The 23,851-nt window shown below is 34.5% G+C and overlaps 1 protein-coding gene across 1 annotated transcript in view; it reads right to left on the reverse strand.

The window, feature by feature from the left end:
* The window catches only part of LOC132562430 (fibrillin-2-like), a 65,713-nt gene that overhangs the window by 17,179 nt on the left and 24,683 nt on the right, over positions 1–23,851 (reverse strand). The window contains exons 16-63 of the mRNA XM_060227172.1: positions 23,451–23,719; positions 23,150–23,262; positions 22,851–22,918; positions 22,413–22,684; positions 22,085–22,204; positions 21,511–21,624; positions 21,046–21,162; positions 20,385–20,615; positions 19,913–20,032; positions 19,473–19,586; positions 18,907–19,026; positions 18,587–18,700; positions 18,341–18,454; positions 17,771–17,884; positions 17,053–17,166; positions 16,620–16,736; positions 16,293–16,406; positions 15,824–15,937; positions 15,402–15,515; positions 15,058–15,177; positions 14,784–14,900; positions 14,463–14,576; positions 14,168–14,284; positions 13,665–13,781; positions 13,400–13,519; positions 12,945–13,175; positions 12,163–12,282; positions 11,852–11,968; positions 10,954–11,067; positions 9,689–9,802; positions 9,185–9,298; positions 8,780–8,896; positions 8,184–8,297; positions 7,886–7,999; positions 7,317–7,436; positions 6,998–7,111; positions 6,406–6,519; positions 5,557–5,670; positions 4,231–4,344; positions 3,933–4,046; positions 2,991–3,110; positions 2,743–2,862; positions 2,280–2,393; positions 1,988–2,101; positions 1,738–1,851; positions 1,147–1,260; positions 540–656; positions 137–250 (exon numbers count right to left, since the gene is read on the reverse strand). Coding sequence (XP_060083155.1) covers positions 137–250; positions 540–656; positions 1,147–1,260; positions 1,738–1,851; positions 1,988–2,101; positions 2,280–2,393; positions 2,743–2,862; positions 2,991–3,110; positions 3,933–4,046; positions 4,231–4,344; positions 5,557–5,670; positions 6,406–6,519; positions 6,998–7,111; positions 7,317–7,436; positions 7,886–7,999; positions 8,184–8,297; positions 8,780–8,896; positions 9,185–9,298; positions 9,689–9,802; positions 10,954–11,067; positions 11,852–11,968; positions 12,163–12,282; positions 12,945–13,175; positions 13,400–13,519; positions 13,665–13,781; positions 14,168–14,284; positions 14,463–14,576; positions 14,784–14,900; positions 15,058–15,177; positions 15,402–15,515; positions 15,824–15,937; positions 16,293–16,406; positions 16,620–16,736; positions 17,053–17,166; positions 17,771–17,884; positions 18,341–18,454; positions 18,587–18,700; positions 18,907–19,026; positions 19,473–19,586; positions 19,913–20,032; positions 20,385–20,615; positions 21,046–21,162; positions 21,511–21,624; positions 22,085–22,204; positions 22,413–22,684; positions 22,851–22,918; positions 23,150–23,262; positions 23,451–23,719 — 6,050 coding nt within the window. The remainder of the gene's footprint in view (positions 1–136; positions 251–539; positions 657–1,146; positions 1,261–1,737; positions 1,852–1,987; positions 2,102–2,279; positions 2,394–2,742; positions 2,863–2,990; positions 3,111–3,932; positions 4,047–4,230; positions 4,345–5,556; positions 5,671–6,405; positions 6,520–6,997; positions 7,112–7,316; positions 7,437–7,885; positions 8,000–8,183; positions 8,298–8,779; positions 8,897–9,184; positions 9,299–9,688; positions 9,803–10,953; positions 11,068–11,851; positions 11,969–12,162; positions 12,283–12,944; positions 13,176–13,399; positions 13,520–13,664; positions 13,782–14,167; positions 14,285–14,462; positions 14,577–14,783; positions 14,901–15,057; positions 15,178–15,401; positions 15,516–15,823; positions 15,938–16,292; positions 16,407–16,619; positions 16,737–17,052; positions 17,167–17,770; positions 17,885–18,340; positions 18,455–18,586; positions 18,701–18,906; positions 19,027–19,472; positions 19,587–19,912; positions 20,033–20,384; positions 20,616–21,045; positions 21,163–21,510; positions 21,625–22,084; positions 22,205–22,412; positions 22,685–22,850; positions 22,919–23,149; positions 23,263–23,450; positions 23,720–23,851) is intronic.

The following is a 23,851-nucleotide window of genomic DNA, read 5'->3' on the forward strand; positions in this document are numbered from 1 at the left end:
AACCAATATTGACACTTATTTATTGACACCAATTAATCATATGATCCTACAAACGACCTGATTAAAACATAAATATCGAAAATTTGTTAAACAACATGTTTTGCCAATCAGCAATAAAAAGCAGAGGAAGACATACCTAGTGAACAGTCTGGACCATACCACCCCATTCTACACAGACACGTGTAAGACCCGTCGTTGTTGATACAGGTGCTATCATGTTGACATGGACGTGTGTCACACTCATTCTTGTCTGTAAATTACACAGGGCGCATCATCGTTAGATCATTTTCACACATTTAAACTTCTGAAATAACGCTTTTTAAATAAGTAGTGTTTCAAATTTGCATTAATAAATTATTTGACAATGACCTGTCATTGAATCAGGACAGGATGATACAAACAAAAAGAGATTTTGAAAAGCTAAGTTTTCGGGTATTTATATATCTAATGATATATGTATGTTCTATAAATGTCCATTCAACGCAGTGATAAAATATTACATTGCAATTGCTTGAATTAGTAACTAGTGCTTAACTCACCTAGATTACAAGTCGGTCCATACCAGCCAACAGGACATATACACCGGAATGACCCAACCGTGTTCTGGCAGGTTCCACCGTTCAAGCAAGGAGCACGGATCTCACATTCATTTTCATCTATATAAAACATGATATATTATTCTAATCATATGTCATATATTAAATGATTTCTAGTTTTCAACTCACGGTATTTCAGACGTTCACATCCAAATGTGCTCATAGTTTTAGAACGCAATATTTGATTACGATTTCATTTCTTCCTAGTTTATATACAAATTAGTCATGACACTATCATTTTTATGTTAACGTCATCAAACTCAAACGTCTATGACATGACAATTGAATCTGAGGCCACACAACAAACAGGGTAATAACGACGTAGGAAAAATCAGTTAAATACAGTAACGTTAATATCCTCTTTTACTACAAATCTAGAGATAGATACAGTAGAGCTAATCAATGCAACAGCATCATACAACCTTTTTCCTTCTAGGACTCATCAGTGATGATAAGGGTCAAAAGTTTGAAGCCAAGCTGCCGACTGAGAAAAACCTGGTGATCAAAAGAAAAATCAAAATCCAGATAGGGAGGTTAGCTTCCGACTTACCATTTTCACAATAGGTACCATAGAAACCAGGCAGACAGTTACATTGATAGGATCCGTCCAGGTTGGTACAGGAAGCGTTGTTCTGACACGGAATGTTTCGGCATTCATCAATATCTGCATCACATGACATTAATTATAACAAATTACAAATCATTAATGTATCATGACAAATAAGAATATAAAGCATTTAATGAAAAATTAATCAAATTAAGAAAATATGGCCTACTTTTTATCAATATCATAATTAGCTTAAACTACATCATAATGGCTGCTCATTACAAGGCACAGTGTTTGAGAATAAATTGTATTATACAATACATTTGCTGTATTAAATGATACAACATATCAGGTTACAAGATACCATGAGCAGTGCCCCATATCTCATGATACACACTACTTCTGTGAATGTTACTGATTATTTATTTCTTGTTTGATTTTCCAAGTTTTCATTTAAATCGTTTACGAAATTTAAACTTTCGTTCATCAACAAGTTTTCATAATTATTACATGGTAAATGAATTTAAAGATATTATCAAAACACTTTGATAATATAATAATCAGCGTATATTGAGAGAAATTATATAAACTTACCAACTTCACAGTTCTGACCACTCCATTGGGCAGAACAAAGACATTTGTAGGAACCTACAGTGTTCTGACAAGTCCCACCATGCATACAGGGCATCTGGATACACTCATTGACATCTATAACAACCAAACACTCGATTACCAATCAATTTAAACTACTTTCAGAATGAGTTATTATTAGAGCAATGAATTGTTTACATTCCATTTACATCTAAAGAAAAGTCAAAACCTACAGTACAAACAGGTGCATTACCTCTATCACATACAGGTCCCTGCCAGCCCTTGGCACATTGACACCGGAATGAACCAATAGTGTTCGTACAGGTCCCGCCATTCAAACATGGAACCTTGTTACACTCGTTATCGTCTGAAAGAGAGTGATATCATTTTGAATCTAGTAATTATAAACTTTACTTTAATAGATTTATATATATATATTATAAATGTCACCTTTCACATGTTATGCACATATATGACTTCCATTCACAACCTTTCGGACTATAAATATACTATATTTTTACACTTAACCAGAAATTGATACCTACCATCCTTACAAAGCGGGCCTCTCCATCCTACAGGACACTCGCATAGGAAGCCTCCTTCAGTATTAATACAATTTCCTCCATGGGCACATGGTTTTTGGGAACACTCGTCCGTGTCTGTGTTTAAATTAAATAAATAATAAAACAGATGTGAGCAGTTATGTTATTGGAACCAATTATGCTATAAAATAATTAAATTGCGAAGTGTGTTTGATCAGGGTTCCCATCATCAAAATTCACTTTCTCTTTTTTAATTGGAACATTGAGACATTTCATTTTTTGTATGAAAATATTGAGTTTAAGGAAAGTCAGGAACAGTTGTTTTCAATCATGAAACAAATTTCATTACCTGGAATTCAAATGATCACTATCAGTTGATTATGCATACATTTATCTTTTTAAAACCTGAGAATATAAGTATATACCATTGAACACGTTAAATAACATATATGAAGTTGTGACTGACCGTTGTTGCACTGCGGGCCAGACCACTGTGTCGGACAGATACACCGGTATCCCCCTTCATTATCTACACAAGTCGCTCCGTTGTGGCAGGGGTAGGCACCCTCAAGGCATTCATTTATATCTGAAACAATCACATAACCCTGTAAATGTACACAATGTTATTATTTATTATCAAATTACGGAATGTCACTGTTAATCTGAGTAAATTTCCAGTTGAGATAGGTGTTCGGGGAAGAACTCTATACTTACTTATTTCACAGTAAGCTCCTTTATAACCAATATCACAAATACAGTTAAATCCGCCTTGTTTATCCTGACAGGTGGCGCCATTCATACAGACAGAGGGAGATAACAAACACTCGTCTACATCTGGAAAATAACATGATCAAAATACAATAAAAAACGAAACAATTGAAAGTAATAATAAACCAATAACATATATCAACAGTACTTTGTTTTTCATGATATCCAAACAAACTAAATTGTCAAAGAAAAAAACATAATACTTGCAAGATTGGATACAGGAGCGTTTTTCATCAGGTATAGTGTACTACCTCAAAGATATGAACGGTACAGTGTCTCAAGTGACCAACTAATGTTCTATACTTACTGATACCACAGTACTGTCCGAGCCAGCCATCTGTACAGTTACAGCATAGTGTCTCAAGTGACCACCCAATGTTGTATACTTACTGATACCACAGTACTGTCCGAGCTAGCCATCTGTACAGTTACAGCATAGTGTCTCAAGTGACCACCCAATGTTGTATACTTACTGATACCACAGTACTGTCCGAGCCAGCCATCTGTACAGTTACAGCATGGTGTCTCAAGTGACCACCTAATGTTGTATACTTACTGATACCACAGTACTGTCTGAGCCAGCCATCTGTACAGTTACAGCATAGTGTCTCAAGTGACCACCCAATGTTGTATACTTACTGATACCACAGTACTGTCCGAGCCAGCCATCTGTACAGTTACAGCATAGTGTCTCAAGTGACCACCTAATGTTGTATACTTACTGATACCACAGTACTATCCGAGCCAGCCATCTGTACAGTTACAGCATAGTGTCTCAAGTGACCACCTAATGTTGTATACTTACTGATACCACAGTACTGTCCGAGCCAGCCATCTGTACAGTTACAGCATAGTGTCTCAAGTGACCACCTAATGTTGTATACTTACTGATACCACAGTACTGTCCGAGCCAGCCATCTGTACAGTTACAGCGATATGACCCCATGATGTTGACACACTGCCCTCCATTCTGGCATTGGATCTTGCTGCATTCGTCTTTGTCTGCCACAAACATGAAGTACAATGTAAGCATTCGCTTCATTCTGATTTATTTAATGAATGCATTCACTATATCCCGACTATACGATGTATTTTACTAAAACATGTACCTATATCCTTATAGAAGTATAATGCTAGTCTTCAGTGATGACAAAATTCATTGATGTCATACTAAATTCAAACTGACCTCCTTCACAGTTCTTTCCAGTCCATCCCTCAGCACAGACACAGTCGTATGATCCAGGTAAGTTATCACATGTCCCTCCATTCAAACATGGATCGCTTACGCATTCGTCTTTGTCTGTGAATGTAATATTACAATTAAAAATATAAATGGCAAACATAAAAGAAATAATCATTAATTTTTTACACGTAACACATGTCATTATTTATTTCAATGGCTCTGCTAGGAATTGAACCTCGGACCCCTGGCTTACTAGTCTGACACTAAACCTATCACGCTAAAGGAATTCAGGTATTATCATAAAATGACAATAATTGTAGCACATTGTCATGATTAAACTCATGTGGGATATAATACAATCAATAAACATTTTAAAAGATGACAAATTATTTCATGCAATACCATGCTTCCCTGTTTCCAGCCGATGTCAGCAAACCAACAAAACAGCTTATCTTTTTAGTTTGTGATCTCATGTCAATATACACATCATGGTAAGACCAACTTGTATAATATATTATACCATATATAAAACTCAGTTTAGTAAGTGACAATAATACATTGTAACTTAGGAGAGCAAATAGTATTTGATAATTGTATTAGAAAGGAATTATGGAATAGGTTCCAAAAAATGTTATAAAACATATTTTGTATGGACAAAGTGCAAACCAGAGAGTTCCCAGTGGTCGCACCTGTGGAGGGCAGAAAGAAATGGTAGTAATGGGGGCTGAAAAGGAGGGAAGTAGTTACTCACCAATCTCACAGTTAGTCCCATGCCAGCCAGAATCACAGTCACACCTGTATGAGCCTGGCAAGTCCGTACATGTTCCACGAAAGTTACAGATGTCGATCTGTAGGCAATCAATCTCATCTGTAGAATAAAAGACAAGGTTGATATTATACATAATGTTCCATACCATAGGTAATGATTAAAGATAGGAAACAAAATTCTGTATACCATTTAATGTCAACTGATGTAGACTAATACCTCACTGTAAAACATTAATTCACATTTTTCAATCATCATTGAAGGGTGGCATATAACAAATATGGTTTCACATCACAAGAAATCGGGATCTTTTAATTAGAACGGAAACAACAGGAGGATCATGATCACAAGAACTTTCAAGATAAACGAATATATGTATATGATTTATTTTGTCAATGAATAAAATATTCGAAAATAACAGCCATTTCCAGATATAAACTGGTGTCATTTGTGTGGACAAAATGGTAAGTTAAACTGTAATTAACGAGATGTAATACGTATTAACAGTGTTACAAAATATATATTTTATATCATTCCGCGGGAAGTACCAGAAGTAATATTACCTTGTTCACAGTTGGGTCCCTGCCAACCTTTAGGACAAACACATGTGTAGTACCCGGGATGGTCCACACATGTTGCTCCATTCCTGCATGGGTTTCTCCTACATTCGTCCTCGTCTACAGATATAAAAATTATAGCACTTTATACTAATACAAACTTGTATCAAACCAGAATCTGAGAGAGATGATTCAGAAATATTATCTTGAACATATAGGGAAGTTCAAAATCCAAATTCATTGTTGGGATACATGCAGATGATATAAAATTATTGAACTGCTAAAAATAACTTTTCCGTAACAAGTTGCATTAATATACAACAGAAAAATAAAATTATATATTGTAGCAGACTTTTCACAAAGATTGTATTAAAAAAGAAACCAATGGGAATTAGGCTGCAATCTAAAACCTGTATAGGTGGACAAATGGATAAATGATTAGCATAATACATTATGATATATCACTAATTCACTACAAATTATGTTTGATAGTTGAAACAAAATGATTGAATATCAAAAATACTTCGATGGTTATGATTTTTATTGACAAATTGCATACAATATTACTGTAATTAACTGATTATGATGCAAAAGTGTTAAAATAACAGTTTATTTTGAATAAAGCATTGAAAGACTTTTTCAATACAATATCAATGATACTAGTGGATGAAAATCCAAATGAAAATTAATAATCCATTAATACTTCCATAATTTCTTTTCACATGAATATTTTTCAGCATACATAGCAGAATGTTATGGTATCACCTTAAGTGAACTAATTCTTGCGGCATGCAACAAAAAAATAGAAAGCGATAAAATTAGCTTGTTACATGTATAACCCTTCTGAAAACTTACCAATCAGACATGTAGGTCCATAGAAGCCATTAGCACAAGTACAACGGTAAGACCCAGGAGTGTTCACACATGTGGCGTTGTTATAACACGGGTCTTCTATACATTCGTTAATATCTAAATAATAAGGAACATCAATCAGGATTTGTAATTTTTACGGGATCATGAAATAAAATATAATAAAACATAATTTTAATTTATCTGTGTTGTACATAGTGTTGACATTTATTCTCACACAATGAGTTATAATCATTCTGTAGAGATGTAACCAAGAATAAGACAAAACTGGAATAGGGTCACTAATATTAAGTCCGAACATTTGGGCCTCTTTGGTCCTGAAGAAGCCTTAATGTTTCGGCGAAACCAGTAGACGTAGTTATAAAGTTATCACACTTAAGATTCTAAGTTTGTTGCGATTGACCACACCCCCTTCAATGTAGAACAAAATGCAATATTCATAAGATAATTAATGTTTCCTGTTGATAATTCAGTAAGTTTATTGAAATAAGAAAATTATTCCTGAAAATATCATGATGATTCCATAAAATTTTAACGCTGAATTGGTATCAAACATAAGATAGAAAAAAAAGCTAACCATCTAAGCAGGTATCCCCGCTCCAACCAGTTTGACAGCGGCACGTGTAAGAACCATTGGTGTTGATACAAATACCGCCATTGAAACATTGCACTTTCTGACACTCATCCTCATCTGAAAGATAATTTTCGTTTCACAGGAATAAAATACCATGTAGAAGGAACATACTGCGCTAAGTGTTTTTACCAAAGGAAACCACCAAATGAATAGGAAATGACACGATCTTTAAATATTTTTGCTTTTATTTGTATCCTTATATTTTTCAGTAAATACCATCTAACAAAATATAAAGATAATGAAAAATTACAAAATGTCCTACCTTCCTGACAGTTCTTTCCAATCCATCCTCGGGTACAATCACAAATGTAGGATCCCTCAAGGTTACGACACTGGGCGCCATTCTGACAGGGATCAAATCCTGGTCTACACTCGTTGGTGTCTTATTAAAAATTACAGAACTATATCAATATAATACTTTAGACAGTGATCAATTGATATTTCTTTTCTCTATCAACATTGACCCTGCATAGTTTTTACCACTACCAACATAACACTAAATCAGCTTTGTTATTTTGTAATATCTACACTGTTTTTGATTTGCTAATTTCTCGGTCTTATTCACAATAGAAAAAAAATGCAGATCGATTGTAAAAGAAGGCTCTTATAAATGTTTTACACTTGTTTTGTCTGCTGTCTCAGACCACAAATAAACTTTGACCTTTTCATACTTTGACCAATGCTACTTGTTTTCCTGTTCTACATACATTCCTTTCTTCTCTTCCCACAAACTAAATTATCTCCCTCACTTAGCTGTATAGACGGTTGCTTATCATATCAATTAAATGTAATATAAGATATGGATATCAACCCCGAAGACTGATCACATACCATTAGAACAAATAGGCCCATTCCATCCTTCTGGGCAGTAACACATGAAGCTGCCTACTGTGTTGATACAGGATCCGTCATGGAGACATGGGTTGGAATAACACTCATTTACATCTAAAACCAAAGGAATTAAACGTTTTACACAACTTAAAAAATGTTTACCTAAACAAGATTGCTCTTTAATTCAGCCATCCACCAAAATGAAATATGTAAGGAGATATAATCGTATGGGGTAAAATCTTTTATCAATTTTAATATTTGACTCCATTTATAAGAGTCTTATGATAAAAGCTGTTACCTTGTCGACAGTCTTTGCCTTCCCAGCCGAGAGGACACCGACACTGATAGGAACCGGCTGTATTGATGCAGCTACCGTTATTCAGGCATGGTATAGTCAAACATTCGTCCGTGTCTAGTGAACACGAAGAGTATAGCTACATTGTTAACATTGTTTCAATTTGTTACATGGTGCCATAAAAGAAAAGCATACTTTTACCTAAACACATCAATAAGACAGAAATATTTATAAGCAAAACTCCATTAGTCCCACTGATGAAACTTAAAAGACAGATCAGCTGTATCACACAGTTTAATTTTTTGATTGGTGTCTGGTATCTACTCGTCAATTTGTATTGAAAGATGATATTCACTAGTGCCTTGTCTACTATCTACAATGCAACTCGGAATGTACCATTTATCTGTTAAAATGAATGTTTCGTACCATTTCTGATTTTGTAACTGAAGACATTTTGAAGTAATAAAATCTGACAATATCTTTCTATACATAACCTTTTACGAAGGAACAAATAGCACATTCGAAAATATGAATATCAAAGTGTATGAAATACAGATTTAATTGTGTTAAATAAAATGACAGAGAATCAAGTGAAGTACCTGTCATACAGTTGATGCCCTCCCAGCCAGAAGGACAGCGACAGTAGTAGGATCCGTACGAGTTGATACATGTACCGCCATTTATACAGGGGCTAACTCCTTCACACTCATTTACATCTGTAACAGATAAATGATGTTTTATATATAACACTTCAAAAATATATACTTCAGAATTTACTGAATTACCAAATGCTTGCATGTGTGTATGATCTATGATAATTATTAAATGATCATTTTTAACACATGAATGTGTTGTTTGTTCATTGATAACACACAGGGTCACAAAGAGTGTTAGTTGCATTCACATTTGGTATGAAAAGATAAGAAAATGCCTTAAGATAAAAGTGTCGGAAACTAAAGGCAACAATAGTTCTCTGAATCAAATAATCAGTTTATTAGGCATACCATTCTCACAACGATCACCAGTCCAGCCCAGAGGACAGAAGCACTGATATCCTCCGACAGTGTTCAGACAGGTGGCATTGTGGAGACAAGGATTAAACTGACACTCATCCCAGTCTGTAAAGACAGCCACAAATAATCATACATGTGTGAAAAAATTGTAATCATTTCACATAGATATCAGAGACTTAATCAAATTGATAAGAAATGCTATAATATGTTATTTAATCATTAGTTGTGTGATTCCTTTATCAAAGTAATTTGCTGACAAATGTTGAAAATGAATAAACTTGTAGCAGACCTCATCATTTTCATGCAAAAAGAGTACCACTTTCTTTGGGTTATCATAATAGTTGTCATGGAACACAACTCACAGAAACTTCTATCATAATTTCACATAATGCTTAAAGCTCAAAAAGGACTCAAATTGAATGAAGTTTACCACTTACACATCTACATGTTCATTGATATGTTACATTAACGTGTCAAACTATGTATAATACTTACCAATATTACACAGACTTCCTGTCCATCCTACTGGACAAACACAGGTGAATGATCCCCTCGTGTTTATACAGGTCGCATTGTTGTAGCAGGGTATCATGTTGCACTCGTTAAAATCTATCAACAACAATTTGTTTTAATAAAATAAAACATTTGAGCAGCAGCAGTTTTGAACACAAGCTATAAACAACATTTTGTTTTAATAAAATAAAACATTTCAGCAGCAGTAGTTTTGAACACAAGCTATAAACAACATTTTGTTTTAATAAAATAAAACATTTCAGCAGCAGCAGTTTTGAACACAAGCTATAAACAACATTTTGTTTTAATAAAATAAAACATTTGAGCAGCAGCAGTTTTGAACACAAGCTATAAACAACATTTTGTTTTAATAAAATAAAACATTTCAGCAGCAGCAGTTTTGAACACAAGCTATAAACAACATTTTGTTTTAATAAAATAAAACATTTGAGCAGCAGTAGTTTTGAACACAAGCTATAAACAACATTTTGTTTTAATAAAATAAAACATTTCAGCAGCAGCAGTTTTGAACACAAGCTATAAACAACATTTTGTTTTAATAAAATAAAACATTTCAGCAGCAGCAGTTTTGAACACAAGCTATAAACAACATTTTGTTTTAATAAAATAAAACATTTGAGCAGCAGCAGTTTTGAACACAAGCTATAAACAACATTTTGTTTTAATAAAATAAAACATTTGAGCAGCAGCAGTTTTGAACACAAGCTATAAACAACATTTTGTTTTAATAAAATAAAACATTTGAGCAGCAGCAGTTTTGAACACAAGCTATAAACAACATTTTGTTTTAATAAAATAAAACATTTGAGCAGCAGCAGTTTTGAACACAAGCTATAAACAACATTTTGTTTTAATAAAATAAAACATTTGAGCAGCAGCAGTTTTGAACACAAGCTATAAACAACATTTTGTTTTAATAAAATGAAACATTTGAGCAGCAGCAGTTTTGAACACAAGCTATAAACAACATTTTGTTTTAATAAAATGAAACATTTCAGCAGCAGCAGTTTTGAACACAAGCTATAACCAACAATTTACTCCTCTTCAAAACAACATTTCATCACATCTTATAGTAATATTATCAAAATGTCTTGGAAGACCAAAAACATCAAACACAATTATACAGATTACATGCTGTGAATGAAAGTTTTCCATTTCTTAATGTTACAAGTAACAGGCAGTGATATCATATTATTTAAGTTATATTTTACACAGAGAAAGTTTACCATTTTCACATTCTGGCCCCGTCCAACCGTATTTACAGGTACACATGAAGGTGCCATCAAGATCTTGACAGGTTCCACCATTCCTGCACGGGTCGTACAGACACTCATTCTTATCTGAAAAGAATGTCAATAATGCATTTTCGTAGAAATCCCTCAGTTTCCAATGCTTTAGTATCTGTATATATCAAACGAACATCAATTACACTACAAACTTTATTTATCATATCGAAGCCAAAGAAATGTCTCATAAAAAACTAAGACTTTACACAGCTTTAAAGACTACATATCACAAGAAAGGTATGAATTCTTGAATATTTGTGGTTAAACTTGCCAGTAATGCACACTTAGGAATCATGTGACTTACCGTTTGTATCATGTTAATTTCAAATGATATCTCTGCCAAGTATATTGACTGTTGTCATGCAAGTGTACTGAATCTGAGGTCGGCCCTGTATATTTACCATTTCTGTTCAACCCATTCTATTTTGAGAAGGGAATTAACTCATTCGGAATGTATAATCATTTCAACTTAGCCAATTAACCTACCTATATAGCCCAGTGAAGTGTCGAAAGTTATGTCTGATTACTATTCTGGTCTCATAGTCATCGCCTGTCCAGCCTATTGTATTATCATCTTTGCAATCGTTGATTGCCGGCTCTTTAGTGCATTACACCCTCAAAATGTAAACATACTGTTCGTCTGTCCAGCCCATAGTACACTGACATACATACTTACTGCATGTACAGTCCTTGTCTGTCCAGTCCATAGTACACTGACATACATACTTACTGCATGTACAGTCCTCGTCTGTCAAGTCCATAGTACACTGACATGCGTACTTACTGTCTTTTCAGTACGTGCCTATCCAGCCCAGTGTACACTAATATGCATACTTACTGTCTTTACAATCTTTGCCTGTCCAACCCATGGTACACTGACATGCATACGAGCCATCAGTGTTGACACACTGGCCATTGTGCAGACAGGGTTGGTTTAGTGAACATTCGTCGAGATCTGTAAAAGTCGATTGAAAATCAAAAATAAGAAGAGCAATTATTTCAGACAAGAAATACACACAGTACGCATGTATTCATGTAACTATTTAAGTTATCTGTCTTTGCAGTAGATATTTATTAGGTATTATAAAGATAGATTATATTAGTCTAGATATGAATCACATATATACAAGAAAGTAGATGTTGTCATACCTTGGCTGCAGTCAGGACCTGTCCATCCAGTCACACACTGACAGTTGTAGGAGCCAACAGTGTTGATACATTGTCCACCGTTACGACACGGTAAGATCATCACGGAGCACTCATCCACATCTGGAGATAAAATATACATATCAAACTGCTCCACATTTATCATTATAATGTATTAACAGACGTTTAAAGTACAACCTTGTGACAAGTTTGCCTTATAACTTATTCCGTTGTTGTCCATTGTTGTTACCTTGTTCTCATTTGGGAACATGACTCTGCTTATATTGATTGACCAAGATGTACATAGCAGGTGACGTTGATGAAGCAGAAGACGCTTATCCTTCCAGAACAACTGGTCTTGCCATTGTATCTTTTCTGAAATCTCCATGTAAATCTTTCTTTTGTTTTTAATTTGCCCTAGTTTCATCACACTTGTATTTGAATTATGACTCTGTTAACATGTCTGTATTTTCTTGGTTACATGTTGATTAACCATCACAACATTAAGTAGAAGAGATTGTATTTATCTTGAATCACTCTGTTTTCTTGTCAAGGACAATCTCTTGTCAGGAGACAGAATAATGAAAATATTTCTGTAACTGTTTCAGGAAGAATGGATATTTTCTCTACACCCTTGATACATATTAATCAATCTATGCCAATTACAAGCAGTTTTATGGCATCAAAATAAGAGCTTAGAGAGTGCCTTCAAAAATACTGGATATATTAACAAATTCTTTTGAACATGACACTTGTCTCATTAAGAACCAAATGTTGAACCTTACCATTTTCACAGTTGACCCCTGTCCAGCCTAGTGGACACTGACAGGTATAGGAACCAAAGAGGTTGATACAGCTACCACCATGCTGACAGGGATTCATGGTCAAACATTCGTCAATATCTAAGTGACAGTTACTTCCGGTAAATCCCTGGGAACATTCACATCGATATGAGCCAGCCATATCAACACATGTTGCCGCATTTAAACAAGGGAACTGAAGACACTCATTGATATCTGAAACAAGAAATACATTGTACTTATCTTGTCATTTCAGAATTTATTTTCAATTTAATGATTTGACCGATTTCAGTTAGCTTTATAGGATTGAATAGTTAACGAGTACCTAGATTAATTAATAACATTGTGGTCTGAAGGATTGATACTTTTTTATTTAATAGAAGTAAATTTTGCTATCAGAGCATATATTGTGACTATATATAAATTAAGCATTAACTTACCTTCTTTGCAGAGCTTGCCGGTCCTGCCTGGGGGACAGACACAGTAGTAAGATCCAGGTGTATTTCGACACGTCCCTCCATTAGAGCATGGGGCGATCAACTCTCGACATTCGTTCATATCTTTAATAAGACAATATAATATTCAAATAACAAGGAACCAAAACCCATTAATTTCATTTTTAGCGCGAATATTTTTATTGATAGACTGAATTTCTTTTCAAAGATTATGGAGGACTTTGATATCAGGAAATAGAATGTATCTTACCCTCTCCGCAAACCTGTCCTGTCCAGCCGCCCATACAGTTACATACAAAGGACCCATTGATATTGTTGCAGGTAGCACCATTGAGGCATGGATTCTGGAATCCACATTCGTTGAAATCTGGAATATTACAAAATCATAACTAACATCTCATTTTAAATGTTTTGCTTGAATTAATGCTGCAAAGACGTCCTTTTAATACATTTTTGACATCCTCAGTAATCATGCATGCAAATTAAACGTAGGTTTTGGCTAGTCTTCTTTAATACATGTATAATAAGCACGTACATCTTCATAAAAACACAAAACATACAACCCAGCAAGAAAAAGATCCAGTAAGAGGTTAAAGAAACACCTGAAATGAAAATTTGATACTAAATCAAAGTTCCGCTCAAAAGCAGTGACTGACCCTCTCTAATACAAAACGGATCCGATTTGTAATCAATGTGTCACTTATCAACCATGCAGATCCGACATTTTTACATTCTTATATGTGTCTCACAAACCTTGTTCACACGTTGTTCCTGTCCAGCCCGCAGGACAACGGCACGTGTAGGATCCAGGATTGTTGATGCACGTGCCTCCATTCATACACACGATCGATGACTCGCACTCATTTAGATCTGTTAAATGATTATGTTTTTATATAGATATGAAAAATAATTAATTTAGCACTGTTTTCTTTAATGAAATTATAAATAATGAAATTATATAACACTTGACAAAATTACCTATGTTTGTAATACATTTACCCAAATTTAGATAAATTGTTTGCCGGTTTCCCTGTTCTGTCAAACGTACCTCTTTCACATAGGTTACCAGTCCATCCTACAGGACAGTCACAGCGATAAGAGCCAATCAGATTCATACACGTACCACCATGGCGACAGGGATTCATCTGACATTCGTCCTCATCTGGATAAACATATTTTTAAATTATTATACCTGATAACTTCAAGTGTCATTGCTGCTTTTATATGAAAATTATCCTGCATACAGTCAAATAACTGGATATTTAAAAAGTGGGTAGAAACTATTTGATTTATGTAAATAGAAGTGATATCGACATCACAAACATCTCCCTATCAGACAACACACAGGTCTTAATTGCTTCTTACTTACCTACGTCACAATTTTGACCAGCCCAACCCTTGGAACAAATACAGGTATAAGCACCCTCCGTGTTTACACAGGTAGCACCGTTCATGCATGGTGCAAAAAGTGCACACTCGTCAGTATCTGAAAAGTACGCACATAGTGACCTTTATATAAATAATGTATATATATTCAAATTAGCAACAATTATAAACATGGTCACTTTAAGGTATGTTTAGTGAAAGTTATTCATCGTTGATAGCTTGTCATCATTAATCCAGAATCAATAAACTAAACTCACCATCACCACATGTGGGGCCTCCTCGACCAGGTTGACAAAAACAGTCGTACGATCCATTGGTGTTGTCACAACTTCCTCCAAACAGACAGGGTTCTGCCAGAGCAACACACTCGTTCACGTCTAGGAAGAAAGTGAGTTATCAATTAGTAAAGTGACCAATTCAGCATAGTATATTCAATGCAAAACTACCTATTAAATTTGTTATCCAATAATTGACATGAAATTCATTGTTTCTGCTAATTAAATTTTACTTTTAATTTTATTAAACATAAATATCAAGAGATCAGTTCTCTGAGTTAACAACATCAGTGAAAACGGCATGTTTCAACAGTACAAACACTTACCCTTAGAACAGTTCTGGCCTGTCCACCCTGTTTTACAATTGCAGTAGTAGGACCCAGGAGTATTGATACAGACCGCGCCATTGGCGCATGGCTTACGTCCACACTCGTCAATCTCTGTTATAATAGTGACGTAACACATTATGAAAATACCAAACCAAGAAGAAAATGTAGTGACATGCATCATACATACATATGTAGAAATATAGAGAGAACATATTGTTTGTACAGGTGTTTTAAACATCCATATAGCAATACAACTAATACGGACATTGCATGAAGACTGAGAAAAGATATCGACAAAGAAGGCATGATGAAGTTTTAACATAGAGGAATACAACATTTTAACAATCTCATAAACTGTTTGCTGTTACTGTCATTTACAATGTGTAATATCACTTTTTTTAATTTCAGAAGGAACCTACCTTGGCTGCAGTGACGTCCAAAATAACCAAGAGGACATGCACACCGGTAAGAGCCTGCCGAGTTGATGCATGTTCCTCCGTTCTGACACATCTGCAAATTGCATTCGTTGATATCTGTAAATTGAAAAAAAAAATTTGTTATAAAACCATCTTTAACAAATTAGCAATACCATGAGATCTATTGCTTTGAGAAATGACTTTGCTGTATATAGATTGCTACTCTAAGTGTCTCGTGAGATTTATATGGAAATATAGCCTACAGTAACGTAATGGAGCTTACAATAAATGAGTCAGTATTGTCTTATTTATTTTCATTTTTACAATAAATGCATGAAATCGTAATATCAACAATTAATAGACAATGAGATACTCAAGTCGACACTGAACTGTAAGTGACTAATAATCTATATTGATTCAGTATGTTAGGTAAATGCGGGTTATTTCTTCATTCCTGTATGAACACACTGACCTATACGACAGCGTTGACCAGTCCATCCTGGATCACATTGACAAGTGAAGGATCCCGGTGAATTAACACAAGTACCATTGTTATCACATGGGTTTATCACGCACTCATCCACATCTAAAAAACAAATTATGAAACATTGATTGCATAGTCGACCAGGTCGGAAAATAAGATAGAGCGATATAACCATTACGACTTGCATTTCTTAGAAATCCTAGAAATTGATCGCGGCATTCGCAAAAAATTGGAAAAACACTTGGAGAAAACTTTATAATTCCATCAATATTGTTACAACAAAAACAAACATAGACTAGTATCTATGATACTTACCTCCTGCACATAATGGTCCACTCCAGCCTTCCGTGCACTGACAGACATAAGAACCAACAGTGTTGATACATAGGGCATCATTCAGACAGGGATTTCTAAGGGAGCACTCATCATCATCTACAAAGTTACAAAACCATTATCTCTTTGAACATTTTTAAAGAACATAATTTATTGGTTAAATATGTACCAGTATAAACAAGAAATAGTGATTGATATAATTAAATCCATTTCTTCATGAGCTTGTATCTACCAATTTGTGTCTTTTTTGTTCAAGGTATCTTTTTCTTTTTTAAAATTTGAAATACAGTATCACAAAAAAGTTTCTCTGTGGTAGAAGCTAACAATATAAATTCTCCGGTGTAACAGTATTTACATAGCAAGCAGTAAACAGTTATTTCATTACATCAGGATTGTATAACCTCAGGAGATGTACCTATCTCACAGTTGGACCCGTGGTAACCTGGCGGGCAATGGCAAATATAGGAACCTGGGCTGTCCTCACATGTAGCTCCGTTAGCACAAGGAAATTGTAGACATTCGTTTACACCTGTACCACAAAGTATAATGATCTATTCCATTACAATAAATCGAACAGTTATATGCTAATCACAAAAAAAATCATACAAGGTTTTAACTACATCAATCAACAAATGAGGGTCCATTCAAAAATATAATCAATATCATTTTTAAAATAACTTTCACATCACAGGGAGCATTTGTACATGTTCAGGGACCAGAATAGTGATATTCATCACCTGATAATATAATTGGCTTTATAAAATGACAAAGAAAATCTTAAACAATAAAGATTTTGGTGGATTATTAAGTTCTCTAATATTCACTGAATCCCGATTTTGTGAGTTGTGAACTTTGCTTTAATAGATGTTTTTATACATCATACTTTAATATGCATCAGATGCAGCAAAATAATCCTAAATCATTGTTGACAACGGGAATAAGCAGCATATTAATTGGATTTTTTCAAAATAATATAAAAATGCATGCGATGATGCTCCAAATAGAAGAGAAAGTATCAAGAACTTGTGTTAGCTTAATTGAAATTTCAGTCAGTCCCAGGTTAAATTTCATATGGAATACTAGTAAAGTAATTTATATCAGGTTAATATTAAGGATTGTCAGAAACCACATACCTGTCGAACAGTTAAGTCCTACCCATCCTAAAGGACATGTGCAGTAATAGGAGCCAAACGTATTCACACATGTACCTTCATTCTGACAAGGGGCAGTGTCACATTCCGGTATATCTGGTAATATTACATAAACAGGTAATAAAAAATATGAATGTAATGGAATTTTCATGAGGTTTTCTACACAAAGAAAAGAGGTTAATGTGCCATCAAGATTAAGCTGATAAACTACTTACACTTCATTGACCAGGTAGACAAAAATGCTTGCATAAAAGTAATAGATTGACTTATCTTTGTTTCTACAGCAATGTATTGCCTGGATATCAAAATTTGATAAATATACAAAAATGTTTATATTATTTCAAGTTTCCATATTAAAGTAAAGCCGCATTCAAAAGTAGATGGTAATGATGTTTACTTCATTGTTTTACACGTTCTAATTAACCACGGAAAATAAATTCCTTCCTTGTTACATCCCCAATGCTAGCCAATCATTCATTGCTTTTAACAATAACAATATCTATTATTTACAAATATAACAGTGATATCTCCAGATAATTCACTTTTACTCACCAACTCTACAATATTTCCCAGTGAACCCTGCCAGACATTCGCAGTAAAACGAGCCAAATGTATCGAAACATGTACCGCCATTGGCGCAGGGATTTGTAGCACATTCCTGGACATCTGTAAAAGGGAGTGACTTCAGTAGGAAGAAATACTAATGTTACAGAAGGCAAAATCGATGTTAGAATGACTAAATACATGACAGTATAGTCGGTATTATTTTATCTGTTATACTTTGCTATGTCACCCTACCTGTCTCACAGTTGGTGCCCATGAAACCCTGCAGACAGTCACAGCGGTAAGAACCTTCTAATTCTACACATGTGGCGTTGTTCTGACACGGGAAAGTAAGGCACTCAAGATCATCTGTTTTAAAAATAACCCGAAACACAGTTCAATTAAAATTCTAAATGACCATATGAATATTATTTCACTGCAATTTCATAAAAATTGAAACTGCGCTACAAGCGACAGATTTGTACGGAAAAGAATTAAGCTTAAATTAGATTATATAAATGATTACTACTTTGTTTGGAATAAACGTGGATAAATATGCGTGTTTATAGCATTACCATGTTCACAGATGGGCCCTGTCCAGCCAGGAATACATTTACAACTATAGCCCCCGTCTGTATTAATGCATTCTCCACGACTAGAACACACGCCCGTCAATGTGTGACACTCATTAATATCTGTAATGTATAGATAGTAGACTTTTTGATAATGGACATGTTCAAAGCAAAATTCCATTCCAATTGTTTACAAAGCAATTTTTACAAATTGTTTAAGCAATCTGCCAATTTATCCAATCTAAACGAGACATATTCCCATTATACAGATGATTAATTTAAAGTAGAGGTTGGGTTGTGATGTACAAAAATAAGTGTATTCAAATTGATTTCAATACATAGATACATTGTCATGATTTGTACGTTGTTTTATCAAACATTTAAATAGGCCAGCTCATTAGGAATAGTTTACAATCTATCGTTCATTACTATAACTGCACTTTGTTATATCAATGCAATATTGAAGGTTTGAAATCGTAACAGCCATAATATATATATGCATAGAATGATTAAACATATAGCAACTTTGACCTGTAACCAATCTTATTGTGGTAGTGTAACTCACTTACCAAGCTGACAATTTACACCCGTATAACCGGGAAGACACACACACTTGTAGCCACCTCCCACCTCCTCACAAGTAGCACCATTGTAACAGGGACTCGTGGCACATTCAAGTTCATCTACACAAAATACAATTAATAAATGATAACCTGTCAACATTTTTCAACATTACCAAATGCATTCTAAGTTCATTACTAAACTGAGTTGAAATCTCATCCTTTTAAACGAAAATGTTTTATCATTTGTGCGACACATGATTTCGACAGTTGTGACAATTAGCAATATCGATGCGGATCAGCTATTTGCTCATTTACTTCTAAAAGAAGGCAAACATCTCGACATAAAATAAGTTGTTTGCTAAGTTTTGTCAAAGAAAAATGATTCATAAATCAGCGTCATACGTATTTAATTTTATTATTATTTTATTTAAGATTATTTCCCTTACCGACGGTACAGTTGTCTCCCTTCCAGCCTTGAGGACATCGACACATATATCCTCCCTGGGTGTTGATACATGTCGCCCCATTAGCACAAATACCTGGATATTCTACACATTCAAACACGTCTGAAAATATACAAGTAGAGACTAATTAGCCTATGTTCCTTTATGGGTTACCATAATTTAGCATTTTTTTCATTATATTGCGGAATATACAAATATCAGAATATGACTGCAACAAGTTTTCAATTTCATCTATTAGCAAACAATATTCATTACAAACATACATACAACTATGGATACAATATAAACACAATCATATTGATATTGTGACATTACCATATTGTGACAAGCAGTGACAATATTGGATATGACACACTACATATACAATATTTCTTGTCATGTTTATTTCAAAATGACTGTCCAACTTTATTCTACTAGTAGAGTTTAAATGACAGATTTTTTATTTAACTATTACCTAATTCACAGTAGTTTCCTGTCCAGCCGTTAGGACAGACACACCGGAATGATCCCTGGGTATTGAGACAGCTAGCATTATGTTGACACACATTTAGTGTACATTCATTTATATCAACATCACAGAGATCACCAGTCCAGCCTCGGTCACAAGAGCAGAAAAATGAACCCGGAATGTTGACGCATGTTCCACCATTCTGACAGATGTCAGTCTGTCTGCACTCATTCACATCTGTGCAACCATAATAACAGTAGTTATTGAAGTTTTATGTTATTCAATATCGCCCAGATACGTCACAGAGGAATTCACATTTCTGAACGTATTTCCATGTAGCCGAGAAAAGATAGGTTCAATAGTCGAAATGCATGTAAAGACATTGATGTGTATATCAATTTTGTTTTTACAAAACAAACATGACTGTGCAACATATTCAATATCTGTGCTAAATTAGACATTAAATGAAAAGAAAGAACAAAAACTATTCATCAAAGAACAATACAACTAAACTTTATGGAAATTTTATTGCTGGGTTAGATCGATAAATAAACTTAAATCAGCTCATAATCAATGAAATAAAAAAGTAATGAAAAATGAAAAAAATAAACATAATAAACGATTGTAGTTAGTGTTGGTAGATACTCAGATGTGGTAAATTTCCTACCAAATTCACAATTAGTGCCCGTCCTGCCTGGTACACACATACAGATGTAGGAGCCGGGAGTATTGACACAAGTACCATCATACAGACAAGGACTCATACTGTTGCACTCATTCTGGTCTGAAACACACAATAAGAAAATGTTATATTAAAACTTATTTGGTAATTTTATTATGTGGTAATCTGTTAACACTGAATCAAGTCACTTAAAGGATATCTATACCATGTTTTACAGTCCATTTGAAACGTCACTATCAGGACCATGTCTCTTTGATAACATTGAAGATTTTACCTCAGATAAGTTTAATTCCAAAAATTAGATTGAAAAAAGCTTTATACTGAGACAAAAAGAAGATTGCAAGCTTCATTTTCTATTATTGCATTCATTGGTTTTTAACATTTTTAACGTAACATGGGGTAACTCATCCTAGTAGATGCTATATATGTAGGCTTAGAGAATCCTCTTACCATCTTGGCAGTGTTTGCCAGTCCAGCCCATAGGACATTTGCAATAGTAAGATCCAGGTGTGTTCTCACATTGACCTCCATTCTGGCACATGTTTACCTCACACTCATCCACATCTTCAACAAGTAACAAGTTGAGTTTTATGATATGCATTTTCATGTTTACAGCATTTACCGAAGTAGAAAATGTTGGGTAACATCAATTAGGGCAAATGATACAGCGAACTGTATTAGAATAAGGATATAAAAGGAACATTCTAGTGGAACACTTCAACTGAATTGGATCTAATTGTAAACTGTGCTGGTCGGATCGTTTAAGAACCTTATAAAGAAAATTGCAATGTGACAATGCCATGTCTTATGTAAAGTCTTTTTGTGTAGATATATTCCGGAGGTAACCTCTACCAACCATATTCAAAGGAACATTCTAGTGGAACACTTAAACTGATTTGGATCTAATTGTACAATGTGCTGGTTGGATCATTTAAGAACCTTATAAAGACAATTGCAGTGTGACAATGCCATGTCTTATGTAAAGTCTGTTTGTATAAATATTCCGGAGGTAAACTCTACCAACCATATTCACAGAAAGCTCCCTTCCATCCCGGAGGACATATACAGTTGCTCTTTCCTTGTTGTGTAGTCTGAATACAGGTGGAACCGTGCTGACATCTGTTCAGTAGGCATGGTATCATAGCTGTGGATAGAAGTAAGACACTGTTATAACGATGTGTGGACGGTGTGAGACAACAGTATGTTATACACATGTTTGTGGATGAGTAGGTGTGGATTAACATGCATTTCTGTACTATCTAGTATCGAAATTATGTGTTTTGATAGTATTATGAAACATTTTTTCCCACAAATTGAACAAATTATGAAAATGGACATCATGAATGTCTTACTCAATGAAGTTGTAGCAACAGGGAAAGTTGGTGTGGTAGAGATGTGTGGATGCTGCGAATGTTCCTCCATTGTCCAATTGGATGGCTTCATGTGAGTCTTACAGCTTCCTGTTTCAAGGAGTAAATCATCCAAACGGAAGTAATCCTTTCCTAAGATCTTTGTCTTAGGAGCGTTGACCTGAAGGATGTCTACAGACAGACCCGCCAAACTGGGCGTAAAGGCATGACTGAAGTAACTGCTGAACTTTATTGTCTTAGGAGTCGACTTTAGGCTGAAGTGAAATAAGGAAACTGATTACTACATCCACGATGGCACCCCTCATCATAGGTAAAATAATATTCAAATATTATGTCCAAGTACTTCTTATAAAATAGGTTATGATAAAGAATTAACTACATAAAGTGTTGTTATTTCAAAATAAGTAAGGGTTAGCTTACCCAAAATTCATAATGTAACATTCCAGGAACTCGGAGTTCAGAACACTATTGTTGTAATACTTCCGTACCTGTAAATACAAACACATAGGGTATCAAAAGACCATCACTAATTGCCATTTGTTGCAAGCTTGTTTATTAATACTATATTGTAATGTAAGTGAATGCATAATTACATGTATATCTTGTTATCAAATCAACAAATGGAACATCTTTAACTAACCTAAATCCAACTGAAATTCTTTTAACCTTTCTTGGTGTTAAGATGGATATTTAATGAGGGGTCAGATCATTAAACTTACATCACTACACAGACTTTTTTCCTGTTGTTTGAAGGGATATGTTGCGCGGTCGGAGTACTCTATAGGTAGACTTCTGTTGTATAAATTACATGTTAACTCCACCTTCGTCGCCGCTACAATAAAAAATCTGCCATCAATAAAGTAAGAAAATCTACAATGTATGTGAAACTGGTATAACAGTGAACAATATTTGAGGTTCCAATGCGATTGATTTTCTCATACATTTTCTCTTATAGAATTATCTACTTGTTAAAATGAGAGTTGGCTAATGTTCAGGTAATCTAAAGAAATATATACGTACAATAGACAATGGTGGTTGTAGCAGACATGGTGTTGGTTGCTGTAGGTGAGATATTGATGGTTTTTGTGTCCACTGTGTAATTTGTGACTTTGAGGTCAAGGTCAGACCTATCCCATATCAGTTTCAGTTCTCCAATATCCACCAGATCGAACCCATCCCTCATTTCATGAGGAGCAACATTCTTAAATACGTGTGTGATGTCATCTCGTATGTATTCTCCATTTGGTGCCGAAAATGTGAGATGGAAGTTGACATTGCTGGGAAAACGTCTGCAAAAGAAGTTCAGTAAGCAATTAAAATGTATTTTCTATTACATTATGTAATGTGATGACTATCACCAGACGTGTAATTATATACATCCATTTGTTATATAGATATATATATATATATATATATCAATG

Source organism: Ylistrum balloti, unplaced genomic scaffold (assembly GCF_031769215.1).
Source record: "Ylistrum balloti isolate Yb309-2 unplaced genomic scaffold, AGI_CSIRO_Ybal_v1 Utg371416, whole genome shotgun sequence".
NCBI lineage: Eukaryota > Metazoa > Mollusca > Bivalvia > Pectinida > Pectinidae > Ylistrum > Ylistrum balloti.